This window comes from Dromaius novaehollandiae, chromosome 2, assembly GCF_036370855.1.
Source record: "Dromaius novaehollandiae isolate bDroNov1 chromosome 2, bDroNov1.hap1, whole genome shotgun sequence".
NCBI classification, from domain to species: domain Eukaryota; kingdom Metazoa; phylum Chordata; class Aves; order Casuariiformes; family Dromaiidae; genus Dromaius; species Dromaius novaehollandiae.
The window spans coordinates 31,606,887-31,619,938 of record NC_088099.1 but is presented as its reverse complement, the minus strand read 5'-3'; the positions used below and the strand labels follow the sequence as shown (position 1 = coordinate 31,619,938).

The window sequence follows — 13,052 nt, the reverse complement described above, 5'->3', positions numbered from 1 at the left end:
GCAGGAATAAATGGCACCTGCCATGATTAGATGAAAACTACAGTGTAGGTTACCTTTGCTTAAGTGTAATTATTTAACTTGGCAAACCAGTTTTCTTACAATCTTTCACAGTAAAGATGACACTACAGAACTGAGTTTTATAATAACAGCCAGATTGGAACTTGACCAGCAAATTTAAATCATAAAAGAAATAGAAAGGATTTACAGTAATACACAAAATTTGCTTCAGAAAGTGATAATATATGCTCCTAATGATTAAGATGTACGATGTCTTGCACTTCTAATGAGTTTGCTGCACAAAAGCTAAGTCCCCTTTAAAAGCCCCCTTCGCAAAAAAAAAAATAAAACCAAAAAAAACAAAAAAAACCCCAGCAAGTCCTAGAAGGAAACCTTACGATATCATCTGTAAAACTGTTATCATAAGAGTCTTTATAGCAGATCTGAAAATATCTCCCGCTGTATGAGAAAGTACAGTGAGTGTACTCATTAAGTTACCAAAATACTGAAAAGATCACCTAATGAAATACAAAAATCAGTCCCACTGGGAAGACTATCAAAACATATGACACGTTGAGCCTATGCCACCTTCTGACACTTATACAAGTCATACTTAACTAAGACAGCAATAACAACCACCACTTCCCCCCTCCCCCAATACACATAGTCCCATTGGGCTGAATCCTAATGTATTTAGTGCTGTTTACCTTACTAAAATCAACGGTGCTGTTTTCTCTGCTTCCTCCTGTTCCAGTACCTTTAACGTCTCCACATTTCCCAGTGTCTAAATTCCCAGGTGCTGACTGTGGAGATGCTAAGAGCCCTAAATTAAAACAAAGAAGATAAGTTCAAAATAACGGTTAGAGTGAACTGAGTACGCAACACTACGAAAACTCAATGTGGCAGCTTGCTTAAAGCGAATGTGCAAGTTATTGAATAAAAGTGCCCTACATTAGTATCATAAATGCAACATTAACAAGTCATTATGATAAAAATTTTGACATAATGAAAAAAATAAAATGTTGCCTAAATGATGGCCATTTGCAGAACAGTCACCAGAAGAGTGACTTTAAGGGGGATGAGGGAGGGGTGCCAAAGAAAAGAGAAAAAACATGTATTAACATTCAATCTTAACCACCCCAGTACTCAGTAGACAGCATCTTCACTATATTTAAAAGTCCTCAAATAACCAAAGCAAACACCTCTGTTGCCTATTTGTTGCGTAGTGGGTATTCCTACTGTAAAATGTCTAGGCAGGTCTCAGGCTACAGGTATTAGAGATGATACCCTGGTTGGGTAGCTACATCTATACATGCAGCATACTACAGGAAGGATCAACAGCTTGCAAATCATGATTTAAATAAACCAGTTGAAGCTCCAACTATAGATCTGACCAGATAATACTATATGAAAGGGTCTCTCAAACACATTAGCTAAGAAGGCACTTCCAGTGAAGTTACTGAGTACAGCTTTCCTCTAATATCTGCACTAAGACATAGCAGTTCTACATAGCTTGCCAAGCTACTAACACCACTGAATTGCAGGGTCACTGAAGGATACCAAAAAAAGAACAACAAAAATCCACAAGCAGCACAAGTGTTCATATACTGAGTTTCACATTGCCCCAGTCATCCCTAACCAACTAGCATTTAAAAGCTGGTCTGGGCATGTATAACCAGACTGAAATCCCATCTTTTGGATCACAGAGCTTTTACTTGTTTAGTTTAATGTGCTCTAGAAGTGTATTTTGCCTTGCTTGTCTATACTAGACATTTCAGATGTGGCAATAAACATGCTTTAACATGCTTCCAAAACCACATCTAGACTAACCCTGAAGTCTGAACTTTGTGTAACATATAAAAAGCTTGTTGCAGAGGTCAACATCACTCTAGTCAAAACAAAACTAAAGTCCTTACTGGCTACTTTTTGGCTATCTGCTGGAAACATACAGTGGCCTCCCTCCATGTTTACTATTTAACAATTTGACATTTTTTAACATTTCAAATTACAACTGAATTCACTTTATTTGTTCTCCAAATTTATTTAAAAAAGAAAAAACCCTCAAAGAGCATTTAGCATTTACATTCTTTTAAGTCACAGGAATACATATGGTATAGGTAGCTTTTCCTGAAGCAAAAAAAAAATAATAATAATAATAATAATCAAATGAAGTTAGTAAGCCATAATTTCCTTTGTGAAAACTAGTATGTATGAGTAATTACCTAGTGCTAGAAATACTACTTTCAGTAAGCTAAACCAACAAAAACAAAAAACCCAACACATTCTATCCTTCTGCTCTGAGATGTATGCATTGTTCACATGAATAGCTAACTATAAGCAACCACCTGTCAAATTAGCTGTTTGAATATTTAATTGAATGAGATGTTACATTGATGTTACAACATGTTTGTAGATCTGGAGACAGAACAGAAATGTTAGAAATTCACTGCAGAAGAAGAGTGAGGGGGACATCAAAGTACATAAACAGATAACCACAGGGTCATTTCACATTTTCCCCGACGTAACAATAAAGGCAATAAAAGGCTTATGATTGATAAAAGGTAAGTAATAACGCATCACTTTGTACTTTTCATAAGTGTCCCATGAACAAGAGCAAGCAGACACTAGAATGAAAAGTGGAGAGAGAATCAAGAGGAAGATAGAGAGCAAGTCTACTGGCCATTTCTTCAACCTATCTGCTTTAACCCCAATGTGCATGGTCAGTGGAAGCTGAAAAAAGCTAATCAAGTTTTGCCTTATGTTTTCTCAAATGTGCATAGAAACAGTGGTCTCAATTTCATCCCTAAGCTTCTACATACTAGCAGCAAGTAATTTATTACTACAGTACTCAACGGATATTGATTCTTTTAAAAGGCTGCCTTCAAAATTTCCCCAAACAGTTACAGTCAAAGTTCATATTTTTTAGCATTGATACAGGAATATGTCCTATTTAAACCAAGTACAAATGGTTTTCCTTATTGTTGTCTAAGAGTTGGATGCAATGCTGTGCTCATATGAGAATACTGCTCACTTGTTTTCAGACCTGAGTAAGCATCTCCGTATGATACTGCATTGCATTATGCAAATGAATCACCTTATATTTTTGGCAAAATGCGGAATAAAAACATTACCTCTAATAGTGAAACATGCTTCCTCAAATCTCAGACTAATAATAGAACTTGCTCCTATCTCTTCTCCATTTTGGTAAATACTGATTCAGAGGCTAGTGCTAAAAAGGCAACTACCCAGTAGTTTTCCCAGATTGAGACAAAAATTCATGTAGTCTTAGGAAGGTACTGAGGAAATCATTAGCAGTGCATAGTACCCTTAATGTTGTTATGCAAGTGCACCACCTGTTTCCTTTGAAAGAAAACTGTGGAATAAGTCTTGAGCAAGTGCTCCTATAGTGCTTCCACGAGCAATTTTATACTTGAAACTCTGAAGCAGTCTTAAAACCTCCTAAGATAACCGAAGATAAAGTACTTTCCAGTGACACCTTCACTAAAGATCAAATATGTTTTTTAGTCACTTTGGCTTAATTTAATACTATGTTCAAAAAAAAAACTAATAGAAAAGGTCTACTAGGAAAAGAAAGCAAGAAGAACACAGATATTTGCCTCCCACATCTCTGCTTCGGTAAACAAGAAAACTTTGTCAGGGGAATTAAGATGAGTTCAACACCTAAACGTGACTGTCCCAGTATAATTAGATGCATATACGCAAAATTTATGAAAAAGGAAACTTGTAAAGGAAAGTCATATCACAATCATGTTTGAGGAAATAAAAAATGATTTTTAATAAATTCCTATGAAGTCTTATGTGAAAAGAAATTTGAATGTGTTAATCCTAGTAGGCAAACACGTAAACATTTCTGAATTGCTATTTTTAGTAAATAGATTGTAAGAACAAAACTGTTCTAAATATTATATTACTAAGTTTTAAAATACATTCAACAAATATCAAAGACCCCTTCAAACATTTATCCACTAAAGCAGACTGCTGTTATTCACAGACATTAATAAAATGTAATGATGCTGATGAATTAATGATCTTGAACTTTAGCTGTAACATAGCTCTCCTCCCAACTTTACCTATGGAAATCGTTATTCAACGGTTCCAAAGACAGAAAAACAAAAGCTGTTCTTGAGCAGATGACAAAAGAAACAAAAATTATTGAAGAGAACCCTTCGTCTGGGATGACTTATTATAAAACTGATGACCGGGCAATAAAAATCAAGTGGTTATTTGAAAATATGTCCCTTCCCTCTTTCACATGAAGTTCAGTAACCTTCCAGCTACTTACAAAGAGTAAAAAAACAAACAAGTCTGTCTAGCACAAGGCCAAGGATAGAAGAACGCCAAATAGAAGTCATTTATTAGAAAATTACCACAGTTCCTAATGTTCACAGGATGCAAATCAAACACAATCATTAGGATGTGGAAAGGTATTCAGGGTACAAAATTCTGAATTACTAGAGAGGAAGCACAGACCATTATCTTTAACAATATGGACCTAGAGAAATTTTCTTTTGACAAGGAAGTACACTTCCTCATGTGGGTTCCCTTCTGGGTCTGTCTCCCAAGATAGGCATCAATCCAGTCACAGCCCAGAAGTCAGAGTCTGAGAACTTCTTCAAAGACATTTCAAAGGAAACCATGTCTTTCTGTGGTCATATGATTTCTTCTATTAAAAGGAGAAAACCCAAACTAAACTAAAAAAAAAAAAAAAAAAAAAAACTAAAAAAAACAAACAAACAACCCCCCACCCCCCACCCAAAAAGAACAACAAACAGGAACACACATACACACACCCCCCACTGCCAAAAGAAACAAACAGATCTGCTCCCACCCCACCCCCAAATGCCTGACTTTCTTTACTGGTCTTCATCTTTCTCTGGAAAGACCTTTACAGATGAACTGGGAAATCATCCTTTCCAGATTTTTCCTTCATGAGAAACATTCCCTCAGGGCACAAAAGCAATCTGAAAGCAACTTGAAGATGGTAGTGGAAAGCTTTAATAGTGATAATAACAAGATCTAGTATTTCGTCTTCATTTGTTTGCATTCTCTTGGGTTCTAAAGATCTTGGATAGGGCATGCTGTCATTCTTCTCCGATGAATAGGAAAATGAGGACTGCAAAACCAATTACATCTGTCACTTCACTTTTGTTTTTTTAAATACCATTGAAAGATCATCGATGAGAATGATCTTTATGTGAATTCTCTTAATTTCCCATAAGGAAGGGAAAGAAAGACTTTTTTGTTTGCTTTTTTAAATTTAAGCAAAGAAGGGGGCCCCTACTCCAACTCAACATGATAGCCTACAACATAGTTTGCTGTTTTAGTGACTTGCCTGCAAAATGTGAAAAGGCAGATAACAAGTCTTTTCTCTGTCAGCTTGCTTTCACTGCTGTATGTGACTGTGTGCTTTTTCACCTGGAAACTGATTTTGGCTGGGAGATGAATAGATATGTTGGAAGGGGGGAAAAAAACACTCTAAATATGTCCAACTGTTCAAAAAAAAGTTTTTCCACACACTCAGGCACTTTGCAGTAGTTCTGGTGGAACTAAGTTTCCATAATTTTTAAAACTTATGCTGTCTTATCAAGTAAGTGAGGAAGGAAGGCAAGAAAAGCCTCACTGATGATCTGAATGAAAGCTGCACGCGCACTCTCTCTTTTTTATATACACACATAAGCAGACAAACATACAAGATAGATTTTGGCAAGATACATTTCTACAAGAAAAAAAAATCCAGGAGCAGCCCACTGGAGGCTAAAAAGAAAGGTGATCTCTTTAACACAAGACTTAGCCAGGAAAATCCCAAAGTCTTTAAGTAGGTGGTAATTTTTCAAGAGCAGAGCAAGTATAACAGCATACATAATGCATGAATTATGAAACATTTAATAAAAAATTATTAAAGAAGCTGTCACAACTTTTCATCCTTTCTTTCCATGTATCTATCTTTTTACATAGGAGGCGCATAGAAGGAACAATAGCCTTGCAAGATGGCAGCAAACTAATAAATTGCTGAGCTCTATATACCTATGATTATAAACACTTACTCACCTTATATTCCCTTAGCTTATCAAACACAACAGAACAATGATGAAGTCTCTGATGCAGAAAGCTACCTGCAATCAGTTACAGATAAACTGAATCTGCCAGTTTCATCATAAACTACTACTGTTTTTAATAGTCCTAGTTTGTAATAGCACAAAAGCAAAAATAAAACTGCCCAAAGACTTCATACTACAACTATACTACCAACAACACAGATTATTGCAGCCTTCATCAGTCTTTCCTTACTCCTCTCCAATACTTCACTATGTCTTAGACTATAGAGACCTCAGAACACCACACGTTTAAAATATTACTACATCTGCTGATAATAAAAAGGTGAGGGAAAAAAAACTGACATGGATTGAGGGTAAGTGAAAGGAAAAGGCCACCATTTTTGACATTTTGATTATATATGACTTATTTAAAAAAAATCCTTTTTAATTATACATATTAAGGTTAATTAAAGAATACTTTGGCTGGCTTTAGTTAAAAAGCTCAGAAAGTTAAGAATGCCAAACAAGAAAACAGTCATAATTGAGAAGAAATAAAACATGCAGGCAGAGGTAACAGTTATCATAATCAGTTGTGCCCAAGCTATGTGCTAATAACATCGCGATGCAAGTGATCCAGATGCAGAGAGCATCACACATGGACAGCTTAAGTTTTGATAGTTGCCTGGTGTTTTGTCAATATTATCCTCTGTCTTCTTTTCCTGCACTTCTAAGTCCTCCTCAGGTGGGTGGATTATTACTGAAGGAATATCATCACTGGCAGGTGATACCAGCAATTCCTTGCCCTGAAGTGGGCTTGGCTGGGCACTTGTGGTTGGCAGGTGGCTGAAGGAAGGACTGGAGGGTGGTGTGTTTTGAGGGGTAGTTACGGGGGTTGTACACCTTGAGGTTGCCGGGGTTCCAGCTCTTGAAGAAGGAAGAAGGTAACTGAGAAGAACAGACAAACGGTTTTCTCCTCTCAGGGAAATATTTGAAGCAGAGAGACCTGTTCGCAAAGAGTGGCGGGAGGCTGAAAGGCCTTCCCCTGAGACAAAACAAATGAAACACCATGAGGCTTACAACAGGGAAATACTAAAAATCAGAGAGACAAATTACACATTAACAATCTACATAGTAAACTGAAAGCTTTAAGGGCCCAAAAGTTTCATACTCATGCAAGTAAAATAAGGGCAAATTTGATTTTAGGCATTAGAAAAGTCAGAATATTGATAAGTACTGATTAGAATGCCAAAAAGATAATAGGGGAAAAGATAATATGACCTCAAAGTCAGCAAGGTTTTTAGCACAAGAACAACAACAACGTATCTCTTTAAACAAACTTAAGATTTTCCCAGGCAAATAATCTCTCAAACCAAGTAATTCAGTAGCTACCTTTAATACCATCACAAAATTAAAAATAAATAAATAAATAAACATGTAAAAACATTACATGACTTTGCTATTACCTACAGCCATTAAACACAAAGAGTTAATTTTTAAAATGAAAATATTTTCAAAATGAACATGATCAAACATATGTAATCATGTTAAACCTAACTGTCTTCCAACAAAAACCTTGTTTTAACGAAAAATCTTCTAGCCAGCTGCAGTCTTAACATACAGTTTTTGAAGAGGGCACATAGATATGCTACGTAGTACCTTCATCATCCTTTTGCTGTGGTTTACCAAATATTCCCATCAGCTTAGGATCAGACATGCTTCCCAAAAAGCTACTGTTACTGTTCTTGTCCTATCCAGTCTTAATGCCCCACTATTTCATATTAAAGAGAATACAAGCTTGCCATCCTTCCCTCAGAAATTGGCTTGTAATGGATACTGCCTCTTCCTTAAGCAGAAAGACAGGCCATCTATCCTCACATCAATATTTCCACTAGTTTACTGATATCCTTCCTCCTATTTACAAAAATCACTCTTCCTAGTATAGCAGTCTCTTTAAGAATACTGATTGCTTCCCACACAATCTTTGAAATGAAAAACATGCTGCTTTCACATAACACCATCAAGCAAGGAAAGAGCAAACTTGACACATTTAGTCTCACATTTGTACTAGGCATTATACAGACACCAACACAGCTCTAGAATAATTTACGGGAAGGAGAGCCAGAAACACTCTAACAATGGAAGAGTTGGTCCTACAGATACAAAATTTAAAATGAACATGAAAGCTTGTCTTTACTACACTCCAGTTTTAACAGCTAAGAGGACCAACAAAGCAAATTGTTTGATTTTTTTTCCTACACTAATCACTAAAGTAGTATCTATACCAGACTCATGCCAGTAGGTCTGTTCTGAATCAAGAACATGAGATAACCTAAGCCTTATAAACACAGCTGTAAAAGGAGCCTAGAATGTATTATACTGCATATTTGTTTTATCAGTTCTGTAGAGGGTGACTATATGCATATAAAGAAAAAGTTAACTAGTATATGCTGGCAGCGAGTTCCTCATGTTATACTGGTTTAATATATCAGCATATATCCTATATCCTGCTGTAGGAATAGTACAAGAATAAAATGCACTGGAAAGCGGAAGTAGTATGTGAAAAGTAACTGAAAAGCAAGATACCTTTAATACAGAATTCTCAGAATTACAATTGAGGGATACAGGTGTTCAAGCATGGATAAAACCAAGTTTATATTTGAAATGCTGAAGTTTGCTAAACAAAACATGAAAGCCAGAAGATTTAGAAGAAATAAAATACTCTTGCAAAAACTAGTAATATTTTCATTCTAGAAACAACTAATTCTGAAACTATCAGTGAAATGTTTAACTATGCATCATATATTCACTAAGGAACACTATCAGCAAACTTGGACATTTGCTGGAGGAACTCCAGTATGTATCTAACTCAGAGCACCCATGAACTTAAAGTGAAACACTTAATTTCAAGAATGAAATGGAGCTTCATTTCAAGGAGCGATTCATGTTATCAGTCTAGACTGAAAAATTCCAAATGAAATTATTCTGTCTTAGTTAATGCAAGGGGAAAGAAAACATGAAGAACAGAGATGGAAACAGAAGTCATAAGATATCTAAGAACAAAAGTAAGCTGCTCTTAGAATATGCATTGCTACCAGACTTTGGATGAAATTTATTGACCTTCCAGAATTTTTCAGAATTAGTTTTAATAAAAGATGTAGTATATGCTGGAAAAAACACTGTAAATGCCTTTTTTGGTTTGGGTTTTTCTTTTTTTTTTTTTTTTTTTTTCCCCCTGTTAGATCCTTCTATACAAAACAAGGTAAAAGTAAGTGTCCTGGATAAAAATAATTTTTCCTCATTAAGCATAGAGAACTCTTCCTAGTCAACTAAAAACAAACACAACACAAAACATAGTAACTGTAGCTGAACTCATGACATCAGCATAAACAAATCTCTAGTACAAAGACTGAGTAAGCACGTAGGATCTAGGTGACAAACATACAAAGCTATGCCACAATGCTGAAAGTCCTCAAGCATTACACATTTCATTCAAGCATATCCCAAAAGCATTAGAACCAGTGTGAGTCTACTTCTACACTTCATAACAATAATGCATGCTATGTATACAGGCAGGAGTAGAGAGCTTGAGTAAATTCAGAAATATATAGGAACATCCATGGTTACACATACATACACATTCATTCCTTGCTTATCAAGAAGGAAACACTTATCTGCTATTATCAGCTGATTTTTCCTTCATCTCCCAGTGAGAACATTATTTAACAGGTTAGAACAAACTGGATACTACAACTTATCTCACCGTTTCGTTCAAGCAAGTGAGGGTCAGAATGTTTCTTGCCTATATCTGCAAAAGACCGAACCAGGGGAATCCGACTGCTGAATTTTTTCTCATTCTGGTGATGGTGTCTTTTGAGAAGAGCCTCTCTTACATTCTCTCTTATGGATTCATCCAGCTGGCCAGAGGCAATCATGTTGTCCAAAACCATATCTACATAAATAATAATAATAATAATAATTTTAAAAAAATCAAATTTGAAAACTATATATATAGCTATCAAATCTCTCCCTCTGCACACCCGAACACTAGTTGCACCAATTCATATAAAAAAATTAAATTGGGAGGGGTGAACTTCTAGAATCCACAGTAAATTTTCAAAGACATCCCTGAACAAGCAAATGTGTAAATAAGCAAAGCACAGTTGTGTGAATCTGAAGAGACAGTATTTTAGTAGCATCATTTTAAGAAACAGGTTGTTTAATATTTTGTAATTTATTTTGTCATTTACTCCAAATTTTAACTGCCACTTCCAAAAAAAAATAGAATAAAATAAAAAAGCATCTACATATTCCGTATTCAACAACCATTCACAAGGGAACACATTAAGACAAACTCACAACAGAGAACAAACTCCTTAAGACAGTCTTAATCTGGCATTTTCTATTTTGCAAGTATAAAACTATATTAAAGGAAAAGTTACTATATAATAGGATGAATATTTTTTTTTAAATCTCCTCTGTCACCTTCAAATGTCCTGAGTTCCTGAGACTGCCTACCTGACATCATGTGATTCACGTACTGTAGAAGAAGAAGCATAAAACAAAAGCTAGTTCCATCTGCTAAAACTAATATGAGCTGTCAAACAACTTCAAGTTTCCAAAAGATATCTCATTGGCATGCTCAAATTCAGGAATGAATGCCTGCATATCTGAAAAAATATCTGCTGTGCCTTCTTAGCTGATTTTTTTTTTTAATTAACTGTACAAACCAACATAAGCCTATGTGACACACAACTTGCAAAATACATTTTATCCCTCTTTATTGATATATCAAGAACTTAACTGTACTGGTAACCTGAAATTGCATACAGTTTTTCAGAATGAAAAAGCTGATGGTTCCAAATATCTTACAAAGTTATATACAATGAAGTCTTTGTTACTACAACACAGATTTCTTCAAGAATTACTTGCTTTACAACACACAGCCTTTTGTACTAAGATCATTGCTAAATTCAGTTATCAAGAAACAAACCATTACATTTACAAAGCATGTATTGAACACTCCTACTCAGTAAGTCAGGAAAATAGGAAGAGAATACCAAATTCTTGGGTGAATTTCAAACATTTCCAAAAAAAAATTTGTTTCAAATAGTGCTAATGTTTTTATGTTAAAACACTTTGTCCTTCACATACATGTTGGTCAGCCCTAAGCCTTAGCATGATTCTTGATACAGCATTCCACTGCGTGGTACCTGTGGCAAGAGATACCAGGAAAGTTATGTAAAACTAGTCCACACAGGCATCCAAGCTAAGCAGGTAATCAAACCTGATTTTGTAATACCCAAAATGACCATGGCCAAGTGATTAGTGAGGACACTCAACATACTAGGTCAAACAATATTTACAAGATTTATTTCTGCTCACCTCTTATAAAGGTGAAAAAAATACCAGATGTGCAACACTGAACTGCACTAATGGCATCAAGTTAATATCAGCCAAGTAATGATTAATAATTATGGTACTAAAGTGCACAAATAAGTCCTACAATGTTCTGGCAGATATTTACATTTCATCTGTAGAAACAAAGACAAAGAACACATTCAGGGATTAGAACATAAAGGCAAAATCTGGGCCTCATCCTTAAATATGTAATAAAGGAGGTCCTACTCATCCAAGTGTAGCTCCTCATAAGTGAAGTGTGTAAGATCAGCCCTTTAAAATCAGATGAAGAAAACTGCAGTAAACATGCACATACCCATTTCTTCACTGTAGTAATTTCAAGAAAATAAAGAAAAACTATCAAGACATTTAGATTAAAATTTAGAAATGAAATATTTCCAAAAAAGTTTTGTTGCAACCTGCTATCTCATCTAGTGTGTTTGCTCTCATGTCCAACATGACCGTCCCATTAAGAATACAGCTTCGCAGTTCGAAGAGACTGTGCAGAGACAGAGTTGCTACATAAGGTTTGCTCCATCGATCACCACCGTCTTCAACATCCTCTTCAAATTTTAGCCACCTGAAATGCATATATATGTGTGTGTGTGTGTGTATATACATACACACACATACATACACACACACACTTATATTTCTCCTGCAAGAAAAACAATTTGGCAAATGATCCCATCCTTCCCTTTGACTTCTGTATGACACAGTAGAGCAAAATCCACCAGCTGATACCAGCTTTCACTTCCTCACACAATCCAACTGATTTATAGTCACAGCATCCTCATTGGGCCCTTTATCCATGCTTAACTGTTTTACTTTTCTCTCACCTTGTTTCTTTTGGTTTGAAGAAGACCTGCCTATTCAAGAATTCTGATAAACTGCACAGGATCATGCCTTGTTACTTGATTTGTGTGTCTCGGGTTCAACTGTATTTTTGGATCAGAGAGCTGTCTGAAACACAGTTTAGTTTCTTACGGTGCAAAGTCAGACATTCAAAAGTTAGGTAATGCTAATATGTGCAACTATGAATCAATCTTGATTCTGACTGACAGGCATCATGTGAGTTGAAATTCTGCAAAAGTTAACATATAATACTACAACTACAGGTACTGGATACTGAAGAATGTATTACAATGCATATGCAGAGGGAAGCAATTAGACCTGCACTGGGCAAAAGTAACCGACATCCTCTAATGTTCAGGCATGCAACTTTGAAAAAAGTTAACCAACCACTACCCAAAAAGAACATAAGTAATTACTTAACTTTATTTAAATTCTTTCAAGAGAAGAAATTGGCACTAATGTATCAGCAATAACAGAGGAAAGGAATTCCTGAGACAGTAGATACTGAGCTATATAGCTGAACTTCTGTATTCATATCCAAATATAATTGTACCTTCCAAAATGCGTGATAAGATCAGCCTTCAGTAAATCAACACAGCACCAACAAAAATTCAAGAGTCTCTTGAGACACCATATTGACTGTTCCAAAGTTGGACAAAAGAATAAGCGTTTTAATTTGCTGAACTTGAATTGAGTAACTAACTCCTATACTTCATGAAAATTCTAAGCTTGACCTGGCTTCTCTGA

The 13,052-nt window shown here is 35.6% G+C and overlaps 1 protein-coding gene across 5 annotated transcripts in view; it reads right to left on the bottom strand.

Moving 5' to 3' along the window:
* The window catches only part of SLC4A7 (solute carrier family 4 member 7), a 101,521-nt gene that overhangs the window by 31,015 nt on the left and 57,454 nt on the right, over positions 1-13,052 (bottom strand). For all 5 annotated transcript variants that reach the window (XM_064506148.1, XM_064506151.1, XM_064506152.1 and 2 more), the window contains exons 5-7: positions 11,870-12,030; positions 9,814-10,002; positions 705-820 (exon numbers count right to left, since the gene is read on the bottom strand). In XM_064506148.1, coding sequence (XP_064362218.1) covers positions 705-820; positions 9,814-10,002; positions 11,870-12,030 — 466 coding nt within the window. The remainder of the gene's footprint in view (positions 1-704; positions 821-9,813; positions 10,003-11,869; positions 12,031-13,052) is intronic.